This window comes from Sebastes fasciatus, chromosome 8, assembly GCF_043250625.1.
Source record: "Sebastes fasciatus isolate fSebFas1 chromosome 8, fSebFas1.pri, whole genome shotgun sequence".
Lineage (NCBI taxonomy): Eukaryota > Metazoa > Chordata > Actinopteri > Perciformes > Sebastidae > Sebastes > Sebastes fasciatus.
In genome coordinates this window covers 10,460,506-10,486,724 of record NC_133802.1, presented here as the reverse complement: position 1 = coordinate 10,486,724, position 26,219 = coordinate 10,460,506, and the positions used below count along the sequence as shown (strand labels likewise).

The window sequence follows — 26,219 nt, the reverse complement described above, 5'->3', positions numbered from 1 at the left end:
ATGTTGGTTTACTGGGCAGACAGAAACCTCACAGATCCACAATGGGGCCATTCATAATACCTCACTTCTCCGAAGGAAAAGAGAAAAGGCAGTTGCTCTTAGCATTTCGGCAGATGTAATTGCAATCACTCAGCTTGTCTGATGCTGATAATGGGGCGATGGGAAATTCCTGTCAGAGTCGTGGCGCAGGGTGGTTTCGCAACCACTTTGGCAGGCTCCGTGTTCCACTGCAGGGCAGCGAATGCGTTACGGCATGCTCACATAGCTGTCATTAAACACATTTTGGAAAGAAAAAAACATAAGACAATCAAAACTCACAAGTGTGTGCCATTCTCCTGCTTCTTGAGCAATGAAAAGGCAAATATTATGTAAACGTGTATCGTCTGTCATCCCCGCACTGTTAAACATGTTGAAAGACTGCAGCTTATGAAAAAAAAAGGGAAAGTGAATATGCTTTAGAAATCCCACTCACCCAATATACACTATAAATTCTGGCTGAGCTATTTTCAACGTCTTTATTTTCATTTGTCACTTTCAAAACATTTCTCTTGACTGGTAGTTTATGTGAAAACTAAGCTGTGGGGAAATAAGAACATAATATTAACTGGTACCTAGAAATGTTTGGCAGTTCATTTGAAAATAAAAAAAAAGCAATGTTTGTTTTCCAAATTTTGGCTTTTCAGCAAGCAGCCCATTCCCGTCTGAAATGTGTGCTACAGTAGGTGGCTGAAATAGCACGTGGGTGCGATGTTCTTGTGGTTGGTTCTTGGGTACAGTATGTGACACTTGGCATCTCAGCAATGCTTCCATGAGAAGCGTCTATTATAAAAGCATTCATGCAATGATGCTAACAAGCTCATTTTACTGGCTGGACAAGCATTTGTGCAATAAAGTCCTTCTTAGTAGTGCTTTGTGAGACCACCCAAGAAACAATATAGTGATATTAAAGAATTTCTAATCATCTCCAAAGAGTAGCAATAAAGTCCCATTTACTGGACTGCAGTACGTTGTGATGGACAACAGCTATTCAGTTTTAATTAAACTGGAAACTTGAGAAATATATAATACATGGAAAACAGCCTGGACAAAAGGTAATATAGATTTAGTTCCCTGAACACATGATCCTGACATACAGAGGGTCTCATTTCAAACACCAAAATGTTTTGGTAATATTTTATAGGTAGTCATGAATTCACTTGGCAGTCTGCCAGTGTTTGCAAAGGTATTTGAGGTATTCTGGGTATTTTGCAATTCAAATGATGGCACAGAGAAATGTTAAGTGTTGTTGAACTCCAGGGGACATTTTCATAAATAAATCTGAGATACTAGAGAGAAAAAAAGAAATTCTGATCTAAGCTATTCAATACAGTTTAGATATTACCTCCCCTGAGCAAAAGATAACAAAGTGTTTAAAGAGGATCTATTATGCTTTTATTTTTAGGTTCATACATAATTGGGGTTTCTACTAGAACATGTTTACATGCTTTAATGTTCAAAAAAACGCTTTACTTTTCTCATACCGGTTGTTGTGCTGCAGCACCTCTTTTATAAACGCTCTGTTTGAGCTCCTTTTGCACTTTTACAATCCTTATGTACAGAGATACCAAATAGAAACATTTTTTAAAAGTTTAATTTCAAATTACAGCATAGTATGGGTAATAAAAAAATAGCAAAAAGATATAATTTTATTCTTGCAATAATCTGTGGTTTCACGAGAGTCCACGAGAGTGTCAATCAACAAGTGATTCTTACATTTCCTCAAACATAAATACCATATCAAATTTCATTGCTTTCCAATGTTACTGGTGTATTAGTTATTATAAATTACAAACATCTATATGTCAAGAAAATAATAAAATATGGTAAAAAATACACAGATGATAAATGATAACACAAAATAGACTGTAAAAAATAATCTTAAAGTTAACAAAACGTTCTCTTGCAGCTCTCTTAGTCAAAAGGTCAATTTGTCTGACACATTTAAACAAGACTGACGGCGTATTCACATTATCGCAGAAAAACAGCTTTTGCACGCCCCATCTCCATTATTGTGGCGTGTTGTGACGGCTCTGTGAGGATGCCTGTGGTGTGCGGAAAGTTCAGATTTGTTGAACTTTGACCTGAGCTACACAGGCATCTGTGAGCGCAGCCAATCGCAGTTGACCAATGCTTGAACTGAAAGATGGAAAACCAATTACTTGTGTCTTTGAATTTCCAGAAGTATAAAATAATAAAGTTTACATCAAATTGAGACCAGACAAAACAGATATTTGCTTGGCGAAAAATCAACATACACATGCAGCAACGAGATTTTTATTACAAAGACACTGAGCCTCTAAAATGTAGCGATGTACTGCTAGCGACACTGGCATCGTAGTTAAGGTGGTGCCATTTGGTACAGCACCACTAGGACACGCGGAATGGTAAAAACAGCACCGACCAACGCGGAACGCAAGACCGTTGTTTTTCCATTATAATGTGAATATGCCATGCTAGTCTACAGCCATGCTAGCGGCTCTATAAGACTGTACTGAGGCACAACGGTTCTTAAATGCTAACAGCAGCATGCTAACATGCTCACAATGGCAATGCTAACATTCTGATGTTTAGCAGGTTTAATGTTCACCATCTTAGTATAGCGTATTAGCATGCTAGCATTAGTTACAATTATTCAACATGAATGCGTGTACCAAATTCCATGCCAATCCAACCTATAGTTGTGATATTTCACTCAATACCATGGACCGAATGTCCGAGATTGCCAAGCCACTAGCATGGCTAAAAATGCAGTAATAGAGTGGTGCAGGGATGACGTATTTTTGTAGGCCATCCAGGAAGTTAGCATCGCACTGGTTCCCTCAACAAAAAGACAATGGGATTTTTCCCTTGGGTTTTGGATTATTGCAGAAAATAAGCTCTAAACAAACGTTTACGATACGTGTATTGTTCAGCAAGATAATCTTCACAAATGAACACCACTTTTCAGATTTTTGAAGCTTGAATGCAATCGGCAGAAGAAAAAGCTAACTTTATCGCTATGCTATAAACAAACTACACCACAGTCGCATGAGCGTGAGTTTAAACAATGAGGCTGTAAAGGTGGACGTGTCATTTAGCCACTTGTTAGCAACCGCCTTTTTTAAGACACATAAAAGCTTCAAAATTCACGAGTGGGATATTTACTAATTTTATATCGAACAAAACATCAAAATCTTGTGTTAACCACAGACCTTATTACAGGCATCCAACTAAAAACCCATTGACGTCCAGACAAGGGAACCGAAAATGCAACATTTTTAACTCATTTCCAGGTTTTGGGACTAATTCCTGTAGCACTCCATAGTTATGTTACAAAACATGTAATTACATATAAAGGATAAGATCATGTGAGGCCTTATTCTGTCTATTGAGCATGTTTCCATTGTCCAGTGTACTCACAGTCTATGTACCATATAACATATATAAATGTGAGATTTAATCCATGATAAAATATAGCTATAGTTCATGAGTGTGTACATAATAGATCATGTAGACAAAAAAAACATTAACATGTCAATATACATTAAATGCACAAATGTACTTTCTCGTGTTCCCTAGCGCTTCCAACATCTATCCAGAGAACATTAAAAAACTGATATTTTTGGTTTACCGCAAAGGTCTTCAACAACCACGAAAAATATACTGTAACAGACGTATTCACTGCTTTATTGTATTGGTGAAGCAACAGGCATCCAAGTTCCTCAGGGAAGTGGCAGTGATGCACTGTGAAAAACAAACTCAGTCCTTGAGTTCCTCACACTGTCCTTTCACCATCTGACAAGCAGTCAAGTCCATGTCAGCCTCACTTCCTTCCTTCAAACCTCCCCTGTGGTTTGGTACTGTGTGATGGTGCTCATAAGCAGTCCGTTAAAAAAGAAAACTCAGAAAGAAAACGGCAGCAGTGGATAGCTTCGATGAAGCCCTGTTCATGTTGTGAGGCTATACGCCAAGCAGCATGCCCATAAAATCTGAACCGTTCTGTATTGTGATGGAAGCGCCTGCTGCGTTATCCACAAATATGGAGGTGTACTGCCCAACCTGAAGAGGAAAACACACAACTTTGATGCAGGAAATATTTCGCACAAATACAGATATTTAATGTTTGTGTGTTTCTTAGTGTGCTACTCACCTGTAGCTCCAGCAGCCCCTGCACGCTGACAGTGAATATCTTGCTGTTACTTTCTAATCCAACAATCATCTCCAGGGAGCTGCAATCATATTTAAAAAGAAAAGATAGAAGAGAGAAAATTTGAATAAATATTGTTTTCAACAATTTGTGTCAAATTTGCATTCTTTAAGACCTTGTTAAAGTGCAAAATGCCTTATTTTAAAGGGGTCGTTCGATATTTTGAGAAATGTTTGCTTTCTTACTGAGTTAGATGAGAAGAATATTGATACCACTCTCATGTATATATACGGATGCTAACACCAGCAGCTGGCCAAATTAGCTTAGCACAAAGACAGGAAAAAGGGGGAAACGGCTAGCCTGGCTCAGTCTAAATCTGCGTACCAGCACCTTAACCTCACTAATTATCACTTTATATCTCGTTTGTTTAATTCGTACGAAAAACAAAGTGTAAAAACAACACTTTTACCACATACAACCCTGTGGGATTTTGTTACATTTGGACAGAGCCACGCTATCTGCTTCCTCCTGTTTCCAGTCTTTACTATTCTACACGACAATCAAGACGATTTTGGGCCCGATTCCCACCTCCCGACAATTGTCAACAAAGCCCCGATTTTTTGATGGTTCTAAAGATTATCTTTCCAGATACTCCTGTGGTGTGAGGTTTCTTAAGAGCGTTTCTTACATCCCCCATTCGGCCCTCAAATCGTAAATATTAAACATGTTCAATATTTACGATCGGATATCCTATTGCGTGTGGTGAACCCCGAGGACAGCCGATGATGCAGTTACGTTGGAAAGAACAATAGCTAATTGAGAACCAAGCTGTCTGAAACGAAAGGACAACCACTGGCGTCATGGCGGCTGCGGCTAATGCAAAACGCGAGGGATGAAGTAGTAGTAAGATGGACCTCAGAAATGGAGGACCAACTTGTTGGTTTGTGGCAACACCACAAGTGTTTATTTAACGTGTCTCCATGACTTCATCCCTCGATCCTTTGTCAATTTTCAGTACAAAGTAGTGCAAAAATATTGTACCCTTTATTTTGCTTTAATTTCATTCACGGAAATAAAAACAAGTGATTGCCTGATAACACCAGCTATATGTTACTTCCTTTACCCCTACACCACCTCTGGGTTGTAACACTAACATCGCTAATTCTTCCTGTCCATCGTCTGCCATGTTTGTTCACACTAAAGTCACGTTTGATCGCGAGAGATTTTGCGAGATTTTCTTCTTTTTTTTTAGTTGGGACTCTTGTTGTTGATGAATGAATCGGTTTGGGTGTGATGTGCTGTTTTGGCCAAATCGTTGCTCACCACCCACAATAGGAACAAAACTATTAAATTGAACATAACATGTCGTTGTGTGGGGTCTCTCACATTTTCACCATCTGTTAAGATTTGAAAAATCTTTTAGTGTGGGCCAGCCTTAAGCTAAATAGATACAATTGGTAGCTTCACAGGAAGCATACAATCATGACAGTGGTATCAATCTTCTCATCTAACACTCAGCTAGAAAGAGAATAACCTCATTTCCCAAAATGTCAAACTTTTTCTTTAACAACTCAGTGCCCTCAGAGTCTATAGATGGTTGTAACATCGCTGCAGGCTTTAACCACACAGTGAGAGCACTGGCTCCTGTTAAGTGGAAAATGCTACATTTTTATGGCAAATCAATCATGTTTGTCTTCACTCCAACTGCCATCACAATGAGCCTCATTTCACATTCTCTGCATTTTCATGTGTGGGAGGGCGAGACTGGCTGGGGCTTTGGCTCGAAAAAAAAGCTAAAGCCAAGGACTCTTTTGGGTTAGGTAACCCATCATAATAATATTATTTATACGTTCCCCTCATTGTACCAAGCTAGAGGGGAGGCTGCGGAGCTCTGCACAGTCCGGGGGAGACTTTAGGGAGCAATTCATTTCTGCACTTTTCACTGACTTTATGTAAATAGAAATTTTGAAATGTTGGAAAGAACTCAGAACCTTCCACAACTGGATTTGTAATTTTTTCGCCATGTAGAAACGCTGCATCAAACACTTCATTATCTGTCTCCCACGTCCCAAACAAGGGCATTTCACTGCTGTGCTGCTGCATATAACAGGCTGCCTGAAGTGTCAAAGGTGAGTCTATAAAGATTAGTTAGGCGACAGGGACGAGAGCTCCAAGTGAGAGGACATTTCCTTTAAGAGACCTGCTCTGCTTTTATACAGGAAATGCCAAACTGGTTCCACACAAACTGTAACAGACAACACCTTTAACAGCTCATAAATTCTGGTGACAGTTAAGGCAGCATTAAACACCAATAAAATACCACTGTTACACAGGGAAAGTAAACAATTTGTCCAAACAAGAACGTCAAGAATGCGAAGTGTGGCTGTTGCGGTCAGATTAGTTACTTCCCGAGATCAATTTTATGAACTTTTAGTGGTGGTATGACTGACCAGCATGTGTTTTAGCCATAACAAATGAAAACCACATGGATACAATCTGTTGAGGTAACAAAGAGTGTTAAGTAGAAATGATGGCGTTTACACAAGCACTAGTATTGTTGTTATGATCAGGTTCTTGGTTATGTTTCAGAAACCTGGCCTTTTCCCGGATTTGAGAGCCTGGATATGCTACCTGGAGTTCTCCAATAGAAATCAGGAGTCAAAACCAGTATAAGACTCAAAACTGGGATACTAGGGCGCAGAATACAGAATACAGAATACAGAATACAGAATACCTACGTGTATCGGTGGCAGAGCGATTCAATGCAGATCAGCACCCGAACATTATCCCTGGCCTTGAGTTGACTCTTACTCCTCTTCACCTCATTGTGGTCTGTAAGGAGGAAAAATGTTCACAATCACATGAAGATACTGACTCACGCATCGCTCACAAATATTCATTCCTCGCTCACTAAAGCCCCTCCCCTGAACAGGGATTGTCCAATAAGAGTTTAGATGGTGGTGCATTTTTTTAGCCTTTCCAAAACCAAAAACACCAGAGCAAAAGAGTAAGGAATGGATTTAACTGTGTTTATATGCTCTGACATAAGCTTAGTTTGCATATCCAGCTAACTAGCTTGCTTCCTGCAGTAATAACCTTATCTGCTAATACTGCATTAGTAACCTGAGTTAGTGTTACGTTTACCAAGCACATCGGTTAGTCCTCATCCTTAAAGCCTTTTCTCTTGTAACATTAAAAATTAAAATACGAACAAGTGTGTATTAAGCTAAGCAACCAGAGTTATATTAGAACAAACTAGTCTGATCTTTCACTTTTTCCATATCATACGTACAATACTAGGCTTTACTAGCTCTACACTGTAATACAAGAACAGTGCCGTTTCTTTATTTCCATATCGTCTAAATGAATGATCAATGGGTGAAGGTATTGCCTGGGACATGCAGCTTCAGTGACTGTGATTTACCAATGTGGACATTAGCAGAGAACTGGTAGATCCCAGTGATGGGAGCTGTGAATCTCCCGGTTGACTGGTCCATTCCTGACCCTCTGAGGAAGGCCCCTTTAGCCGGTGGCTGAAAGCACAGAAACATTGAATTAATATGTTTACATTTTAGATCGATAATGCATCGGCTTATCTCCTGGTATTGCTGCTTGCAGCATTGTCATTGATGTGCCCATTTGGAGCGCATGGCCATTTGGAACACATGGCCATTCGGAGCGCGTGGCCATTCAGAGTGCATTGCCGTTCGGAGCGGGACGATGGCTTGGCCCCCAGAAGTGCTGTTTGCAGCATTATTAATAACCACTCATTGCTTGTTGACTCCAGGGAAGTGAAGAAGAACTTGGTTGTAACGTTTTACTATCCCGCGTCCAGCAGCAAAAGTAAACTGTAGTCAATGCGCTGCGGTGTCTCGCATGTCCAAATTGCACCAAATTCAACACTGCACTCCCTTGGGTCCCCAGCAATACCCCCAACAAGTGTGAAGTAGATCAGATGAACAATTCTCGAGATATGCAAAGGACACACAGACAGAGATTCCAATGTTGATTGAAATTCAAATGATCTACAATCCTGAGAACATTTACACATTTACATACACAATTTAATTGTAATCCTCTGCCTCCTTGTGTCCTCCTTCATTGTCTTTCTCTTTACTTCTGACTCTGCAAAAACACGTAAAATATCCTTTCCAAAGCCATAGCTAACACGCCTATTCTTACATAGTGCTGTGTTAGCATGTTAAATAGTTCGGCAAAGCTTAATCCTCCCTCCTCCAGCCTCGTCAGCCCATCCCAACATGGCATAGTTCTTCCACTACAGCATGCTGTTTCAAACAGTGTTTATTTCTGTCCTCTCCACACTTTATTCCAAGTCAGAGACAGAGTGCCTTTTGTACGCCGCCCAGAGAGTGATGTGTAGAATTGAAAAAGTAGATATTTTTGACCAAAGAGCCAGTCTGAGTCTCGGAGTGGCAGTGCATGCTTTGCCAGTGCCAGTTACCAGTGAGGGGATGATCCTCTTGTAATTCCCCCATATGCAAACTAAGCGATGATTACCAAACACTCGCTCTTTCAAACACAGTTAAGACAGGGGAGCAAATGGGTCAGAAACAAAGTGTGTAACCATGCAGAGGAGGATTAGCCAAAACGATTCTTTTTCAGCCATGCAAAGTTGAGCGCGGCTGAACAAGTTCATAAACATTTACTTGGTTTCAAACAAACATACTGTCTGAAAGTTCTGGAGCTCCACCAGAGTCTTCTTGTCGACCACCACAGGTCCTTTGAGCTTGCAGTGGAAAGCCTCCTCTATTCGCCGGTAGGATGTCATCCCCTCCAGGGTGAGGAGAGCTGTAGGTAACTGGCTGGGGCTGGTCTGTCTGTCCAGTGCTGCTGCTCTCCTCTCCGTAGCCTCTGACAGAAACACATCCAGAATGAGTTAACATCGATTTTTAAACTCTTTAGATTCTTTCATGATAATGTGATGAAATATAATATTGTGAACATAAAATTGTGCATATCCAAATGTTTCCTGTAGCTGTAGGTTATCTCTGCAAAATTAAGGAATGACGAATTGAAATGTGTCTGGGCTTGAAAATCAACACGGTTCTACCTTTAATCATGTCTTTGAACTCCTGGAGAAGAACGTCCTGGGTCACTTCAGCTCCAGGAGAGCCAGGAGGTCCCTGTGGGCCAGGAGGACCTGGGGGACCAGGTGGGCCCGGCTAGTGGCGGAAAGATGTACAAAACAGTGTCATGCATCAAACATGATCTGAAAATCATTATGTAGGTTTGTCTTATTCATCAATTACTGTAGTACATAGGAAAATGTATCAATCCTTATCTACAAGTACAATGTTTGAAAAACTGCAAGACACACAGTCTAGTATCTACTGGGTTTACCAGGGGTCGTTTGCGTTTGCGACACTTTCCAGGAAAGTTGCCAACCGGTCTTTTGACAAAGTCCATCCATGATCCCAGCGGATCCACTCTCTGGTTGTCCGTAATCTGCAGCAGAAACAAAAACACAAAGAAGTAATTAATTAATAGGCCATTATGAGTATTAAAAGGCGGGTCCATTATGCTTTTTTCTTTTTTTTTTTCTTTTTATATCATTTACTTTCCCAGTGGTGTTGCTTGTGAATTCAAAGCTGCACATTCAAATGTAGGGTAAAGTATGTATGTTTTAGCACCAAAATGCTATTTTTCCAAGCCCTTCTAAAAACTTTTCCCCACGTTACATGACATAAGTTTCTGCATAATGCTGCTGCTAAATGTACAGTATATATACAGCCTTATAGTCAGTGTATTAAAGTTACATACGGTAACTTAGATGGCGGTCGGCACGCTCCTAGTTTGGAAAAGCAGACAGGAGTAACGGCACAGAAGCTAAGCAATGTACTGCTGGGTGGACGCCATGTTAGTTCGGAACCGAAAGTCGCACAATAACACAAACAAACTAATCGATCGATGCAGCGGTAGAACAGCAACTCACGTGTTCTGCGTGGTAAAATTATAGTTTTTGCTTCTTTTTTTAGGTGGCTAAAATACTTTTTGTTTTGCTGCTCCCGTCCACAGCAGTAATTTTAGCTTTCAGAACACGGTAGTATAAACACCCCACTTCAAAAAATTCAAACCAACCCTTTCAGGTATTTCCAAACGTAGCACAGCTAACTTTGACTCAGTTTGTGCTAGCATTCACATTATTCAATTAGCTTTGCTTAGCTTACTTTGGTAACCTACGTCACTGTTTTTTGCAACGGTTGAGTGGGCGTTTGCATTTAAACAAAACGGAACAGAACGCAGATGGACCCACCCTTTAACCAAGGAAATCAAGGAAAATGACAGTATCATCAATAATGATGTGGTGAAGTGATGGCATTCATTTCTATAGTACATTTCATACAAAGTGTGTTGTAAATTGCATTAAAAAAAATAAAACAGGGTAAAAGAACAACGTATATACATTGTTCAATATAGGAAAGGAAGATTTTAATAACAAGGAACATTTTTCACAGACGCAGACTTTGCTCTGTAGCCACCACACTGTTCTCGTTCAATAATTACAGCCTTTAAAAAGTGCTATTTACCAGATTAATTATATGTTTTATTTCTAAATAATGTTGCCCAAATGAGGCATGATGCAAAGGAGGGTACCTACAGAACTAAATCCAATGAGTCATTATTTCTTCCTTGAAAACCATCATTGGAAAATCTTGCCCTAAGATACAATTAAATGGTGCCAGACACCAAGGAAGGTCACACAGGGAAACCTCTTTCTTTCTGTCTCTCCTGCCCAGTCTACCGCAATTCCTAAAAAGAGGCTTTTTTTTTTTTTTTTTTAAATGTACCATCTAAGTTTAGCTGCCATTCTTCTCTTTAAACTTCACCTTATGCTTATTTTTTCATTCCAGATAATTCACTCAGGTGCCACGTCAGTTCTTATTTGCCCAATGTGCTTGGATGAATGTAAACAAACCTTGATTTCTTTTGCAGCACATGAAAATTTCCATGAGCGCTCTGGTGAAAAATGAGTCTGCCCCATGTATGTGTGATGTAGATTCTGTGGATTGCAGACCTCAATTACTGTAGTTTATAACAACATGTCAAAATGGCCAACACTTTCTCCGTCACCATAAGACATACTAGTACTTTCTTTTATTAATACTGCTCGTTTGAGTAATGTAATGATGGAAAATTTAATAAACCAGATAACAAATGTATATACAGTATGTATACCAGGGCGAGTCATGATTTAAGATTGTTAGTCTGTTTCCTACTGAAAGATTTTCTTATCTGAAATAACTCATTTATAATGAATTACTGTGTAGGAGACTGGGATCTGTTAGGGAGATAAGAAACACAGTCCAAGAAGACCTCTGGAAGCAGCATTTTTATAATCCACAATGCTACAACTGGTGTGTTTTCATTTTGCTAAAATGTGAAGCTGAAAGAATTCCAGCTTGAATCTTACCCTAACCCTTCCCCAAATGTCAAGTGCCTTCAGTCGAGATAGAAGAGGAGATAAAGACAAGCCATGGAGGTGAGCTGCCTGAAATGGAATTTGTTTAGGCTTGGCAGCGGGACACGGATCACTTATCTACAAAACCAACATGACCCCTTCTTCACTGTTAAAGACTTGCCTCTAGTTCCACCACAACAAAGTTACTCCTTGTTTGTCTTTTCAATATACTGGAATATTTTTTTATATATTTGGGATTAGCAGCAGCCTCTCTCTCTCCCTCTCCCTCTCTCTCTGACTTTTTCTCTCTGACAGCAGACAAAATAAACAACTTAATAGGCGCTGCGCCGGCTGCGTGTTGGATCGCTCTGTGTTTTTGTTGTGATTTTGAGGTTTGGAAACAGATAAAAGCAAGACTGATTTGGTCAAGACAAGAATACTCTCACACTACTCAATAGTGTTTCCATAAGACTGGGAGCCTGTTGGATAAACTGCTTTTTCCTTTGACATGTCAAATTTTCATAGTCATTAACATACCAGTGCTGTAAGAGTTATAGGATTAGTTTGATATTTTGAGAAATACTCCAACTTGCAATACTGTAACTGTTTTGGCTACTTGGGAGCAGCAGAAACACGTTGGTATGGGGAAGCTGTTTGCAAACAGTTGCATTCATTTGAAGTTATGTTTTCTTGCCACCGGATGAATGTAAGTCCAATATTCCTTCTCTTTTGGCTCCAATTTGGTCTCCACCAACTCCTAATGAAAATATCTGTTTACTTAGCTGCTAAATGGTGTTAAAAGCTGCTTTAGATGAGAAGATCGATACCACTGTCATATCTGTCAGTTCGATATGAAGCTATTAGCTAGCAGCTAGTTAGCTTAGCTTAGCATAAAGACTGGAAGGAAGGGGGATAATAAAATCTGCCTACCAGCACTACTAAAGCTCCCTGAATTGTTTATTTCTTAATCTGTACAAAAACTGAAACTGTTAGCAAATGGTTGCTTATTTACACATCCAGCAGTTACAGATAAACATTATTATTCATTTGAAGTTGTGTTTCTGGCCACCTGATGAACGTAAGTCCAATATTCACTCTCTCTTGGCTCCGATTTGGTCTCCACCAACTCCAGATGAAAATGTGTGTCTCTTTAGATGCTAAATTATGTTAAAAGCTGCTTTAGATGAGAATACCACTCTCATATCTGTCTGTTCAATATGAACAGCTAGTTCGCCTAGCTTAGCATAAAGACTGGAAACCGGGGGGGGGGGGGGACGGCTAGCCTGGCTCTGTTATAGGTAACAAAATCTGCCTACCAGCACCTCTAAAGTTCACTGAACTGTGTTTATTTCTTAAATCTGTACAAAAACTGAAGTGTAAAAAGAACACGTTGTGGTTTTACGAGGGTTATGTTTGGGACTATTTCTTGGCTGGGAGCAGTGACTTCCCAGAGTTCATGTCAACATCCAAGTCATAATTACAAGTGCCTGAAAATCAAGCCAACACGGATGCCTCACATCAGCCAAAGAGCGTTGTTCAATGTAAACTCAAATATAATAGTTATATTGTCAATGTGCTTTATTTCTATTGCTCACACAACCAGCTCTGTAATCATACAAGTGTTGAGTTGTCAGATGACATGAAAGCTGGCAATAACCTCCAGTAAAATCAAAACACTGTTTTTACACTTTGGTTTTTGTACCGATCAAACAAACAAGATATAACATGTTAATTAGTGAGACTTAGATGTGCATTTACATTTTCTTACCTTTGGACAGAGCCTGGTTACCTGCTTCCTCGTTTCTAGACTTTGTGTTAAGCTAACCAGCAGCTAGCTGTAGCTTTGTATTTACCGCACAAACATGACCTTTTTCAAAATGTCAAATTATTCCTTTAACATACCAATCCTGTAAGCCACAAACAAATATTAACACGTTGACGACTGGGGGCTGGGGTGGTTCTGGGGGTGTACTGGTATTCCCTGCCTGTGGCAGTTTGAGTATATTTCCACTGGAATTGATTGTAAAACTGTGAATCATCACCTCAGACAGCTCAGTATGATATAAAAAGACACCCACCCAATTATGAGAGTCAGTGGGTGCTAATTCTAAGAAAAGTCAAAGCTCCACATTTGTTCTTGTGTTTATATCAGTGTCATAGATCATCGTCTTGCTTTTCCAGGGATATGAAACAGTGCAGGTTGGCCCACACATGTGACTTGTAATTATACATCTTAGCCATTCCCTACATAATAATAAAAAAAGACGCATATCATTGCCAGGAAATCAGCCATACTCTGAGCTTGTTATCCTCTTTAACACACGCCATTGTAATTAAACCATTAAAACCTTGCCCCTGAGGATTTTCTGTGCTCAAGGAAGAAAGGCTATGACCAAGGTAATTATTACCTTCATTTCTGAGCTAAAAAATAACAGCAAATCACTGTATAAATAATCTAATCATCAGCTTAAGGAATGCTCAACTCTTTCCATTAAACAGATTGTGTTTTTATTTTAAGCATGTGCACTGTCAGAGCGTAACATACACTACATAGGGACAGCTGGGATGGCTCACACAACTTGCCAAAAGAAAATCTGATTCATTGTAAGCAGGTGAGTCTCTGTCTGGACTGAGAACATCAAAGACTCCACACATGCAGCAGACATGAAAACCATATTGCTTGATGACACTGAAAGATCTGTCAGAAGCGTTCAATCTCTCACTCGCTGCTATTGACTGTGGCGTAAAGTAAACTACGGATTCCCTCGCATAGCTCTGTATCAGCACGTACAACTGGTGAACAAAGTGGGGAGGGTGCAGATCCAAGCTATCAGTCTGAGAGCTGATGAAGAACACCAGGGCTCTGGCTTTGATCACCGCTGAAGTGCGAGTGCCTCAAAGTGGCCTCGTCTGTCAGCAGGTGTGAGCGCACGCCTTTTCCAGCACGGACCGAGAGAATGTGTCAGGTATTCTGTCTAAAGGTGAGAAACTTTAAATCTTCTAGACAGTGTTTATCCTCGTTGATGGGCCTCTAAATCATGACACATTACCGAGGCTAAGAATGGGACGCATTGTGTCCAGGGTTTGGAAGAAGTTTTCACATCCTAGTAAGTACAAGTACCAACACAACAATGTAGAGATATTCCATTACAAGTAAAAGCCCAGAAATTCAATGTTTTACATGAGTAAGAGTACAGAAGTATTATCAGCAAAATGTACTTAAGTTAAAGCAAAAAACTTGTCTATAAATGTTGATTATACAATGCAATGGCTATAGAATAATGAAACCATCGGCGTTTAGATTCTATATTATATATAGATTCTGGTTCGCTATGCAATAGAGTGCTGCAGGAATGAATCCTAAAACCCGGGAATGAGTTAGCATTTTTGCACTTCTGGTTCCCTCGTCTGGAAGTTAATAGTTTTTTTGAATGGGTTTTTAATTAGATGCTTGAAATAAGGTCTGTGGTTAACATAAGCTTAAAAGATTTTAACATTTTCTTCGACAATAAAAAATACATCAATAAATGCCCCACACGTGACTTTTGATTCTTTTACGTGTCCTAAACAAGGCGGTTCTAAATGAGACTACAAAACGGCATCACGCCGATTCGTCCGCCTTTACAGCCTCGTTGTTTGTACTCACGCTCATGCGGCTGTGGTTTAGTTTGTTTATAGCCTAACGTTAGCTTTTTACTTCTGGCGTTTCACACTTCAAAAATCATGAAAGTGGTGTTCATTTGTGAAGATTATCTTGCTGAACAAAACATGCAAGTATCATAACTTTGTTTACCACAGAGCTTATTTTCTGCAATAATCCAAAGGAAAAAAATTCTATTGGCTTTTTGTTGAGGGAACCGGAGCTATGCTAACTTCCGGGATGGCCTACAAGAATATGTCATCCATGCAGCACTCTAATCTGTCTGCCACCGTGTACGATCTCTAGGGAAAATAAAGGCTCGATTTATGGCACAAAGGAAGTTCATCAATCATTGTGCAACCAAAACAGGAAGGGCGTTTTTTTTTTTCTCGCTAGCTAATGGTAGCTATCCCCAGTTACCAAGAGTATCAATCTAAGTTCTTTGCAGTTACTATCCCCAGGAGCAGAAATGGTGGATGGTGGAACAACCAAAGCAGCTGTGGAAAGCAAAAGGCAGTGTGTCCTGTGTTGTTGGTAGTTGCTAGGCTCCGAGAAAAAACGGAAAGCGATCCGGTCGTCTTTGCGACATCAGAGCCAAAAATAATACCACTTGGAAACACAAGGGGTGGCATTTTACTGTTCTAGCTGGGTGAGAGGGAATTAGATTTAAAGGAATAATTTGACATTTTGTGAAATACACATTCGCTTCTGGCAGAGAGATATATGAGAACGAAAGACAGCTGTTTCCCCGTTTCCAGTCTTTATGCTAAGCTAACAGACTGCTAGTTGGAGCCTTATATTGAACGGACAGATATTAGAATGGTATCTATGTTCTTGTTGAAAAATCCCAGCCACAAATCAAATAAGTGTATTTCCCAAAATGTCAAACTATTCCTTTAACTTCTGTGTTAAGTAGTTTAGTCCAGAGGCTCCCAACCTGGGGGTCAGGTCCCGTCAAAGGGTCACAAGATAAATCTGAGGGGTCATGAGATGATTAATGGGGCAGAGGGAAAGAAAAAACAAAGTTCTGCACCACAAATTTGCATGCATTTTTGTACTTCTTATATTTGCTTTGTTGTGAAATATTGCATCATTTTACCTCTTTGGGGTTTGAACACTTATTTAAATCTGAGTAGTTTAGAGGAACTGCTCAGAGACATCTGAAACAGAACAAGGGACCTCAAGAAGACGTTACTTTATATAGGGTCATGAGCCAAAAAAGTTGGGAACCACTGGTTTAATCTGTAAATATGCATTGTATTTTATAGGCTTATTATATGCATTTTATGTAAAATAAAAAGTAACTAATGCTAAAAATAACTGTACCTGTCAGATAAACATAGTTCAGTAAGAAGTACTATATTTAACTCTGACATGTAGAGCGTTTGAAGTATAAAATAGCATAAAATGAAAATAATCAAATACAAATACTAAAAATTGTACTTAAGTACAGTATTTGAGTAAATATACTGAGTTACTCTCCACTACTTTATTGTCTACCCATGGCATACAAAAGTGAGTTTGTTTTATTAGCCTACAGCAGTGAGTTTGGAGTTTTTTGGATCAATTAGTGAATCAGTTGTAATCATTGTTGATCAGTCACTGAGGCCTCGTGAGATTTTATTACCCTGAAAAGAAAACTTTAGGTTTGCATGGATGATTCTTTTTACGTGCTCAGCTCTAAGTGTGTTTGTCATGTAGTTTGGGGAAAATTAGGTTGAATTTATTTGAAGCAATAAAACGGAAAATATTTCCCTGGGGCAGCATGCCACCAAAAACACAAACACAACTGTTAAAACATGTCTCTGGAGCTGCAACCAGATACTGAAACTCTACTCCATCCAGGCGGCTCCTGAATTCTTCCATGTGTAGAGTTGAACTTATCTTATTTTCTTTTAAGCGTTATCGGTTTCTCTACCTGTTTGCACACACTAGACGACATGAAACTTTTTGCTGCTGATAAAAAATGTGGCACAGGCTGATTTGAGGTTAGACAGGATGATGGAGAGCCTTCTTTAATCCCTTGTTTTTACATCCCCGTACTGCTCCCTGTGCAGTCATCCATGCATGGGTGGACGGGCCCGACGCTGGGCCGATCCCACCCCGCGAGGCAGGGATCCCCAGGCTGTGTGGGACGAGGGGATCCTGTTAACCTGCGTGCATCCCAGTCGTCATGCATCCACCCCTGAGTTCCCCACCGCTGCACTTCACAGAAACAGATTGCCTTGAGGATTTATCGCCGAAGAGCTAAATACAGGCATGCAATGTTGACTCTGTTCTCGTCTCACTATGTTATTACTCAATTGGCGAGCACCGTGTCCATAACACAATTACTCTATCACACCATGAGCATGCTGTTATTAGTTCAACAAATGCTGTAGGAGCACTATTTGGAAGTGTAAATGAAATATAGCTATTATATAATAATATAGTTATACTGCCTGATTTTAACATCACTGTTGTCCCAACAAAGGTGTGTATACATTTATTATGCGTGAGAGAAAGTGAATAAATTTGTGTTTACGCTCAAGAGATCACCCAAGACAATCTTGGCTTCGTCTCGATATAAAAAAGCAATATAAGCTGAAAGAGACTTTGAACGCTGTGTGACATCTGTTTTGTGTACGAATTATAGCTTTGAAATTGGAGTGGGTGCTCATTTTCCCTGTGGTAGGTAAAATGAGCTGATGAAAAGCACCAGTGATCCAGATCCATCTCAGGTACACAGGTTTGCCCCGTGGCTCGACTGTGTGGGCAGAACGTTTCAGGTAAGAAGTCATTAGATCCTCCTCCTTTTATATGATTCCTTTGTGCCTGTGCATTATGTTACGTAAGTACAGAGTGTAAATGGTGCATTTTTTCTTTTATTACTTTTATTACGCAACCAATTTGCCCTCTGTCGTGTTGCGTTACAATTTATAAGTGGTTGGAGAAATATGATAGGTGGTGACCAGGGTACAGGGTATTAACTGAAACTGCAACACCGTTGTACACGTGTATTTTAAAAACAACATATGATAGATGCCAAAAGACATTTATTTTATAGTTAAACTTTTTGGGAAATACACTAATTGGCTCTCTTGCCAAGAGTTGGATGACATGGATATCTCCCGGGTTTTGTTATTTTCAGACAGACCCAGGCTAGCTGTTTCCACCCGTTTCCAGTCTTTATGCTAAGCTAAGCTAACCATTTTCTGACTGTAGCTTCATATTTACTGTGCAGATAAGAAAGTTGTATTGTTTGTTCTCTGCAAGAAAGCGAGTAAACTATTCGTTTAAAAGCAAATATATATTATATATTATATAATAAATATATTGTTTTTTGGTATTTATTGCTAACTTTATTGCAGGTCGTGGTGGGTAGTTGGATCAAAAAACACAAGACTTCAGCAGAGGAGACCGGTGTTGTTACCCCATGTGAAACCAGACTTCAACGTTGAGTTATTTGACACATAACTTACGTACTTAAGTTACACCCCCTCTGAAGTTATTTTAACCTAAACCGCAATCCTTTCCTAAACCTAAGTAGTTTTGTTGCCTAAACCTAACAAAGTTGTTTCGGACTTTCGTAGGAAAACACACGAAAAATGAGGAATAAGTCTAAATCTTTTTGTAAGATATCATACAAACCGTTGTATGATGATACATTGAATATTTAACATTGTCATCACTCTCTAATGCAGTATTATTGTGATTTTCTTCGTACAACTGCACATCCATCCTCCATGTTAATAACAAAATAAAATGTAGACTAGTCAGCACTATAGTTGTTTTTCTTGAAGCCAAAGCTGACTAAGTGATACTGTTAAGTGTAGCAATAATTCTGAAATCATGGTTTTAGAAACATGACCAGCGCATGATAAGTATCAGGCAAGATTAGAAGGATTTCTATAAATCTGGCATCAATCTGAAGCTATTATAAATGAAACTAAATCCAAATAAAACAGTCTCTCTATGTCTGCGTGGTGAAAACATAACACTGTGCGGTTTATTTTTACTTGCAGATTTCAGATGTAATGACAAAAGAGTTTATTATCTGTTTATTTTTTAACTCAATTTCAGATGACCTTTAATGTCAAATGACCTTTTTAGTCTTCCAACATGTTGAAAGCAGAGTTCACCATCATGCAACACAGACTATAGGTATTTCACATTATCAGTAGTGTATGAGAGGTGTGTGCTCTCACAGTGGCGCTGTTTCCTGTGGGACTCGGTCTTGTCTCTTACGTGCACGGTTGATCCAAAAGGTCCCACACACCGCTGCATTAATCATCACTGGGGATGAGAGAGAGGAAACAAAAACCCTCGCCTCGGGCTAAACCCAGCCATTACTCAACACGCCAGGCGTGATGTTTGACTTGACTCCCTCAATTACAGCCATCACGGATCCCTCACTGCTCTCAACAATGACAGATTCCTCTCATCTTTAGAGAGGAGAGCAATAAGGCTTACACACATGCACCTTTGACATATTGCTCTAAAATTGTACAACGTGATGGTTCACAGAGATGTTTGAAATGAACTTCACTTATCTCATTTAAAAAAAAAAACTCACAGCACAACTCCACACCTCACTATTGTGATCACTTTCAAATGGAAAATCTCCCGAGGAATGCAGAGTACGAGTGCCCGCTGCCAGCAGCCCACACACGGGAATGGTCAGATAGAAAGCGAATGCCATCATAAGAAAGTCTTTCCACTGTTTCCACAGGGCACAAGGGGAAAAACATGTAAATGTGGAGCGTAAATGTTTGGCTTGTTTGAGAACACAAATTTCTTGCCAAGAAGGCTCCAATGGACGCGTTGTTTTCTCTGGGACCTAACAGATGTGTAATAGGATAAACTTACAAACTACCCAAGGAAAGCAAGTTTACCACTTTTCACGGTGTGTGGCATGCTTCTTTTTTTCTTTTCTTGAACAGAAACCCGGATAGGGTGGCACCAACAAATGCAACCTTGAATACAACCACTTCCACAGATGTCAAGCTCAAAGCTCAGGTTCTCATCAGAGGTGACAATGTTTGGCAAAGACACTATCTGGCATAACACTGCATCTTAAGAGTGATTATGTCATTACCCTCTGATTGTGGGAGATGAGATGAAAAGAATGTTAGAAGAGGGAGGCACAGGGGGCTAATCCTCACCGAGGTGTTCTCTTTCAGGACCCTTTCTATGGGGCTTTGTGAGGGGCTTACACGGCATGCTGCCCCAGATTTCGGGGCCGCACCGCCCCTATCGGATGTCCCAGACACAGCGGAGTCAGGCTAGGCCTGTGAATGACAGAATCAATGGGCTGGGAACAACATCGCCAAAAGGTCTTTAAATATCTGCCCACCTAACTTTCCCAGGAGTTACATCATGGCAGCGGGCCTATAAGGGACCTCGGGGGGAAACAGTGTTTGTGAAGACACTCGGCTCCCCGTGGGACGAGACAGAGGAGTGAAACCCCAGTGGGGTGCAATCTTCAGCAGGCTCGAGGGTTGACACAAGGTCATCCTTCATAGCCTCTGCTTTTACAGGGCAAACCAAGTCAAATAAACACCACCGGGCCACAACCACCTACAATGTGTTCTTAAAAGATACAAAGGAGACCTCACTGCTTGGTTTCAAGGAGGGGGAAAAAAGGCGGCGAAGGTTACGGTTAGGATTCCAGAGACTGGCAGGCTGGTAGGAGATGAAGGCTGGTATATAGGGCAGTGAGAGTTATATGAGAATGCCAACATAATGGGTGGGCTGAAAGCAAAACAAATAGCCTGTTGGAAAACCCTCCCAAATATGCAACACCAGCAATAAACCAATAAATAACAGAGTCAAGGGCCAACGGTTGCTCCTGAAAATTGAATTGTACCACTGTTATGCAGTTTTTTTGGTTTCTAATGAAAACATTGGTCTTCAGTTACAGATGATGAAGTTTTTTCACTTCTCGTCATAGAAACAATTCTCTCTAGAAAATAGCTACTATAAATGTTTTATTTTTCCTCTCCAGTTATTCTGTTTATAACTTAATTTCCTGCTGCAGAGACGACGTTATGCGTATTTTATCTCACCTTATTGTATCTTATCTCATCTCCTTCATCCTGATACATGAAACTTTCCTAAATCCACATTTGTTCACTTAGGCTGGAAAATTGGTGGCAGACACCCGCAGCGCGTGCTAATTGATGCATTGATCAGCCTTTAGATGTCCACATTCCTGGCATACCTCCGGAAGACATCCATTTAGTGTTTCACACATTTTGGTCCGTCTCACCGTCTGAAGCTTGACCTAGAAGGGCACACCTGTCCTTGTCCTGGCTTCTACCTTTGCCACAATTTATTTGCCCTGCATATTTCCTGTGCTGACAAGAAATCTGCACATATCTTACATATCTGCACGTTGACTTCAAACTTCATTTTGCACTACTGTTGTTCTATATGCAATATCATCCTAAGGAAATAGCTCATGGATGTAATAAAATGTTAAAAATAAATAAAAAATGAATGTCATTTCATTTTGACATTTAGAGAGTTTTACCTTGATGCTTCCACCGACCTCTTCGCTGTTGGAAATAGTAGCATTGAAGGTCTCTGTGTGTTGTGGGGTGGCCTCCTTCGGCCTCTTCCTCTCCTTCTTGGCATCCACCCCATCCAGAAGGACACACTGAGTCCAAAACACTGCAGCCACCACGACCAGAGGCCCAGCCCCACACCGCATCTTCACACAATTTCTCAATCAGCACCAGAATCCCTGCAGAAACAGCCTGGATCTTCTGTGGAGGACTGTGTGATTAGACAGAAAAACTTGAGGATGCCCACAAGGCTCACAAACACAAAGTCCCAACGGGGGGGTGGAGGGGAAGGAGACCGGAGGAATGCAGCTTCAGGGACTCCCTGTCCAAGACACTGTCAGACTGACTGCTGCCGCCGTTGCTCTCCTCTTGATGAGCTCTCAGCCAGAGCAACGTCGCAGGGGCACTGTTAACTCTAGCCAGAAAGCTAGGGAGGCTTACTCAACTATGAAATGTGTCAAGCAGAATGGTCCACGGGAATGACAGATCGGCGCAGATCTGACAGCAAATAAACCCATTAGTGAGATTTTTCACGCTTTCTGCTCTGTTGGTGGGTGAGGTGTAGAGGGGGTGGGTGAGGGGGGGGGGATACAGGGGGGCAAAAGAAGAGGCAGAGAGGAGGGGCGTCCAAAGCTGAGGGTGGGCTGTGGGGGCTAGAGATGGATAGCAATATTCTCTTTTCCCCCCCCACAACTCTCTCCTGCTGTTTCTCACACTGAGCCGTGGATCCAGTCTCCAGCAAAGTTGTGTGGTTGCTGGAAAAGCTGCAAGATCCACAAAAGTTGGGCTTTCATCAGAAGATGCAGTTCAGTGTTCAGATCAATCTGTCTGTGCACCCCGTGGGGGATGCAGAGAGAACAAAGCCCAAGAGGAGATGGATGAGGTCCAGTTTTGATCTTTTGCTCAGCCTTCTTCTTTTCTCCTCTCCGCTATCACAAAACTTTACAGGTAGCTCTTCTGCCTCTGTCTGACACAACACAGGTGCTTCCCTGCTAACTCTCCCAACAAGTCCAAGACCACGTGCAAGTGTCACGTCAGAGAGCAGTGATTTGTTGTTGTGCGGTAGGTCCTCTTTTTGCCGTTGCACTCCCTGTCCCTCTGGTCTCAGTTGCTCCTTTGCTCTGACTGAGCTCACAGGAGGGCTCACAGTGAAGTTTTATCATCACCCTTTCTCCCCCCTCTCTCTCCCTGTCTCTCTCTCTCCCTGTTTCTCTCTGTTTCTCTCCCTCTCCACTATTGGCAACCTTACTAGCTTATTCAGCTCTGTTTTATCTCATAGATGAAATGTTCAAGCTGAAGAGGTTCTTTGGCAGACAAGTCATGTGTGTGTGTGATGTGTATAAAAGTGGTGTCTGTCTGAGAGTGTCTGTCATTTTGGCTCAATATTAGCCTACTCTACCAAAGCCCTGTGTTTACATCCAAGCGAGAAATAGAAATGTACTTTTTTTGTGACCTCAAGGCATTATCTTGTGTAATCTGCTGCTTGAAAACCTGCCAATGAACCCCTGACTGTGCCATTTACAACAGCGCGTACATGTTTGTTTTATTCTGTTCTGATGTTCAGGAGGTTTCTGAGTGCTGGAAAAGATTTGAATTAAGTACTTATATTTCAAGTGCTGTAAATTGCAGGTTTCAGTAAATAACATGTGCTTGATGTGAACAAATTATTGGTCTGGGTATTCCTACAATCAGCTCATTTGTCTAAAAGGAATTCAGCCCTCTCATACTCCTATTAGAATAAATAACATGTTAGCTACCAGATATTTTTTTTTAACTTCACAACTTGCATGTTTAGACTGCTTTTTCCTCTACTTGATATTATTACATTTGAACACAGTGCCACCCAGAGGCAGCAGCATGCAGTACAAACAACTCACCAGTACCTTTCCAGTATGGCTCCATCCTAGTTCCTGTATACGTTGGCACGTCTGTCTGAAGACGTAGCAGGTAGCAGCAGCCAACAGCGTCAAGCTCACCACCAGGAAACACAACAAACCGGATACTTGGCAAGTTTGCCTGACAAAATAAGAGAGAAATTCAGAATGCATTTATTAGAATAACAATAAACTGCCTTGCCTTGGCTGTGTATTCCCTGATTTGTATAATATATCCAAGCCCTGAGAATTCAGCATAATGTCTTTTCATGTAATGTATAGACCTACATACCATGCTGTTTTTTTCTGTTTTTCCAACCCTTGGGGTCTGTGACCTGCTCCTGTTTGTCTTTGCTTTCATGTAATTTCTGTTTTTGTGTTGTAGTTTGATTTTGAAAATTCAATATTGTGGAAAAAAAAAGAATAACAATAAAGAAGTTTAATATTTTTTTTCCGAACAATAAAACGATTGCATGTTTGCTTTTATAGCATGTGTGTGTGTGTGTTGTGTGCTGTTTTGCATCTCAGTTTGTCCCTACACTGTAAACAATTGCTGTTAATTTAAATCAGGATTTCAACAGTATTAACCTGTTATTGCTAAAAACAGTGCTTTACTGTTAATACAAAAGAAAACCTGTTAAATTACGCTCATAGGTCGTTTTTTAACTGAACTATAATGCATTCTTAAAAAACAGCACTTTACTGCTGATCAACTGTCTAAAGTATCATCAGTAACAGTTTCATGTAGTATTTCTTGAATTCTGGGACCTGATCTGCACATGTGAGGCTTGTACATTGTACATGATTGTAAAATCAGTGAAATAGCTTTATTGTTCTTCACTCACATGTTGTTATGGTTTGCATTCTGTGCTTGCAGCCAGCTAGAGACAGACATTTGGGGAAAAGTGTCAAGTCTATTATAGCCTTTTTCCTAACAAAGTGCCTTTAATTGTATTTAGTGTGACTATTCCTGTCTGTAACCTGCTAACTCTATTCATCTAGGCAAAAAATAATGTTTATTAAAACGTATGTAAAAAATACAACCTAAATAGTGCATTAAAACAAATCAGTAAGATAATGTAAAAGAAAGGTGAAAAAAACCAGCTATATAATGCATCTTTAAACAGAAATTAACTGTAAAATACTGTGAAATTAATAAAAAAACAACCAGTTCAAACAGTATTTTTCATTAACAGTACAAAGCTGTACATTTCAGTGACAGTATAATAATGTTAATTTTACAGTAACATAAAGATAACCCTGCTGCCAGCTCTGTTATTTTACTGGGAAATTCTTAACAGTGTAGTTAGTGTTAATACCATTTATTACTTTAGCTACTAACATATTCATTAATTTCAGCAAACTGTTTTGCTACTTTACTATTTTAGCTAACTAGCTTACATACATCTAGCTAGCTAACTAATTTCTTTTCAGTTATTTTACCTTTTTATCCATTACTTTTAGTTATCGATTTCAATCATTTATCCGTCACTTTTAGTTATTTTAAACATTTATCCATTACTTTTAGCCAGCTATTTGAACTGTATATCCATTACTTTGAGCTATTTTAAACATGTAACGTTATCCGTTAACATTTACCTGCATTTCAACCATATCTGTTACTGTCTATTTTAACAATTTAACCATTACATTCAGCTATTGGTTTCAATCGAATTTATTCATTCAAATAATAATTTCTAAGTTTTCAAATTAGTTGAGCTACTCCAAAATATGTCCACATACCTCCTGGCCAGGGAATGAAATTGAAGTGAAAATGTCAGGTCACCTGCCACCATGGCAGACAGGTTTTCCTTATATTAACAAATATTATTTTTACAATGCAATTCTAAAGCCTTAATTAAATATATGGTAACACTTCATTTTACAGGTCCACAAATGTCATGGTAATTAGATGATAATTAGCAAGTAACCTATTTTAAATTTCTTTGGAATTACTGCCAAATTACCCCAATATTTACCTTAACATTTATTGAAAACTACTTTACTATAAACATCATTCAATAATTATATGCCGCTATTTCCAAATAGCTGGTACTTTATTTAAGACATTTCCAGGAAAAGAATACAAAGTTAATTGATCTGCTTTATTTCCATGTCTGTAGATAATAATAATTAGCAAAAATATCTTTAATATTTCTTTAAAAACTCCCTGAATCATAACATCAGCTACCAGGTTACATTTGTGTGGACAATAAGTCACACAATGGGGAGATTTGTGTCTGATCAAAAGTGTCTTCTATTAGTTTTTGGTTTTGGAGGTAAATATTTGATAAATGGGGTAATTTGGCAGTAATTCCAAAGAAATTTCCAACAGGTAACTTTCTAATTATCATCTGATTATCATGAAATTTGCAGACCTGTAAAATGAAGTGTTACCAAATATATTCATGGATTAAGGTTACATGATTTATATTCTATAACTCTACAGTCTGGTACCACTGACTCATTGTTTACAATATTAAAGTGTTCTACCTAGATTTAGAAAAATGAGAGGCTAATAGAAATGTTCAGTGACCTGCCACAGTGGCAGCTGAGGAAAACGGTTAATTTC

The 26,219-nt window shown here is 39.7% G+C and overlaps 1 protein-coding gene across 1 annotated transcript; it reads right to left on the bottom strand.

Moving 5' to 3' along the window:
- Positions 1-1,880: 1,880 nt before the first annotated feature.
- c1qtnf12 (C1q and TNF related 12) lies at positions 1,881-22,901 on the bottom strand. Its single transcript, XM_074643283.1, has 8 exons — positions 21,740-22,901; positions 9,527-9,631; positions 9,237-9,348; positions 8,853-9,037; positions 7,590-7,698; positions 6,904-6,997; positions 4,169-4,247; positions 1,881-4,077 (listed from the first exon to the last, which is right to left on the bottom strand). The coding sequence occupies exons 1-8, from the start codon at positions 21,917-21,919 to the stop codon at positions 3,979-3,981; spliced, it is 963 nt and encodes a 320-aa protein (XP_074499384.1). The 5' UTR covers positions 21,920-22,901; the 3' UTR covers positions 1,881-3,978.
- Positions 22,902-26,219: the final 3,318 nt, after the last annotated feature.

Excerpts from the sequence above, each read along its gene's own strand:
- c1qtnf12 (XM_074643283.1), bottom strand. The coding sequence starts at position 21,919 with ATGCGGTGTGGGGCTGGGCCTCTGGTCGTGGTGGCTGCAGTGTTTTGG. Across the intron at positions 7,699-8,852 it reads AGCTCCAGAACTTTCAGACA|CCACCGGCTAAAGGGGCCTT; the intron begins GTATGTTTGTTT and ends CTGTGCTTTCAG. Across the intron at positions 6,998-7,589 it reads CTCTGCTAATGTCCACATTG|ACCACAATGAGGTGAAGAGG; the intron begins GTAAATCACAGT and ends TCCTCCTTACAG.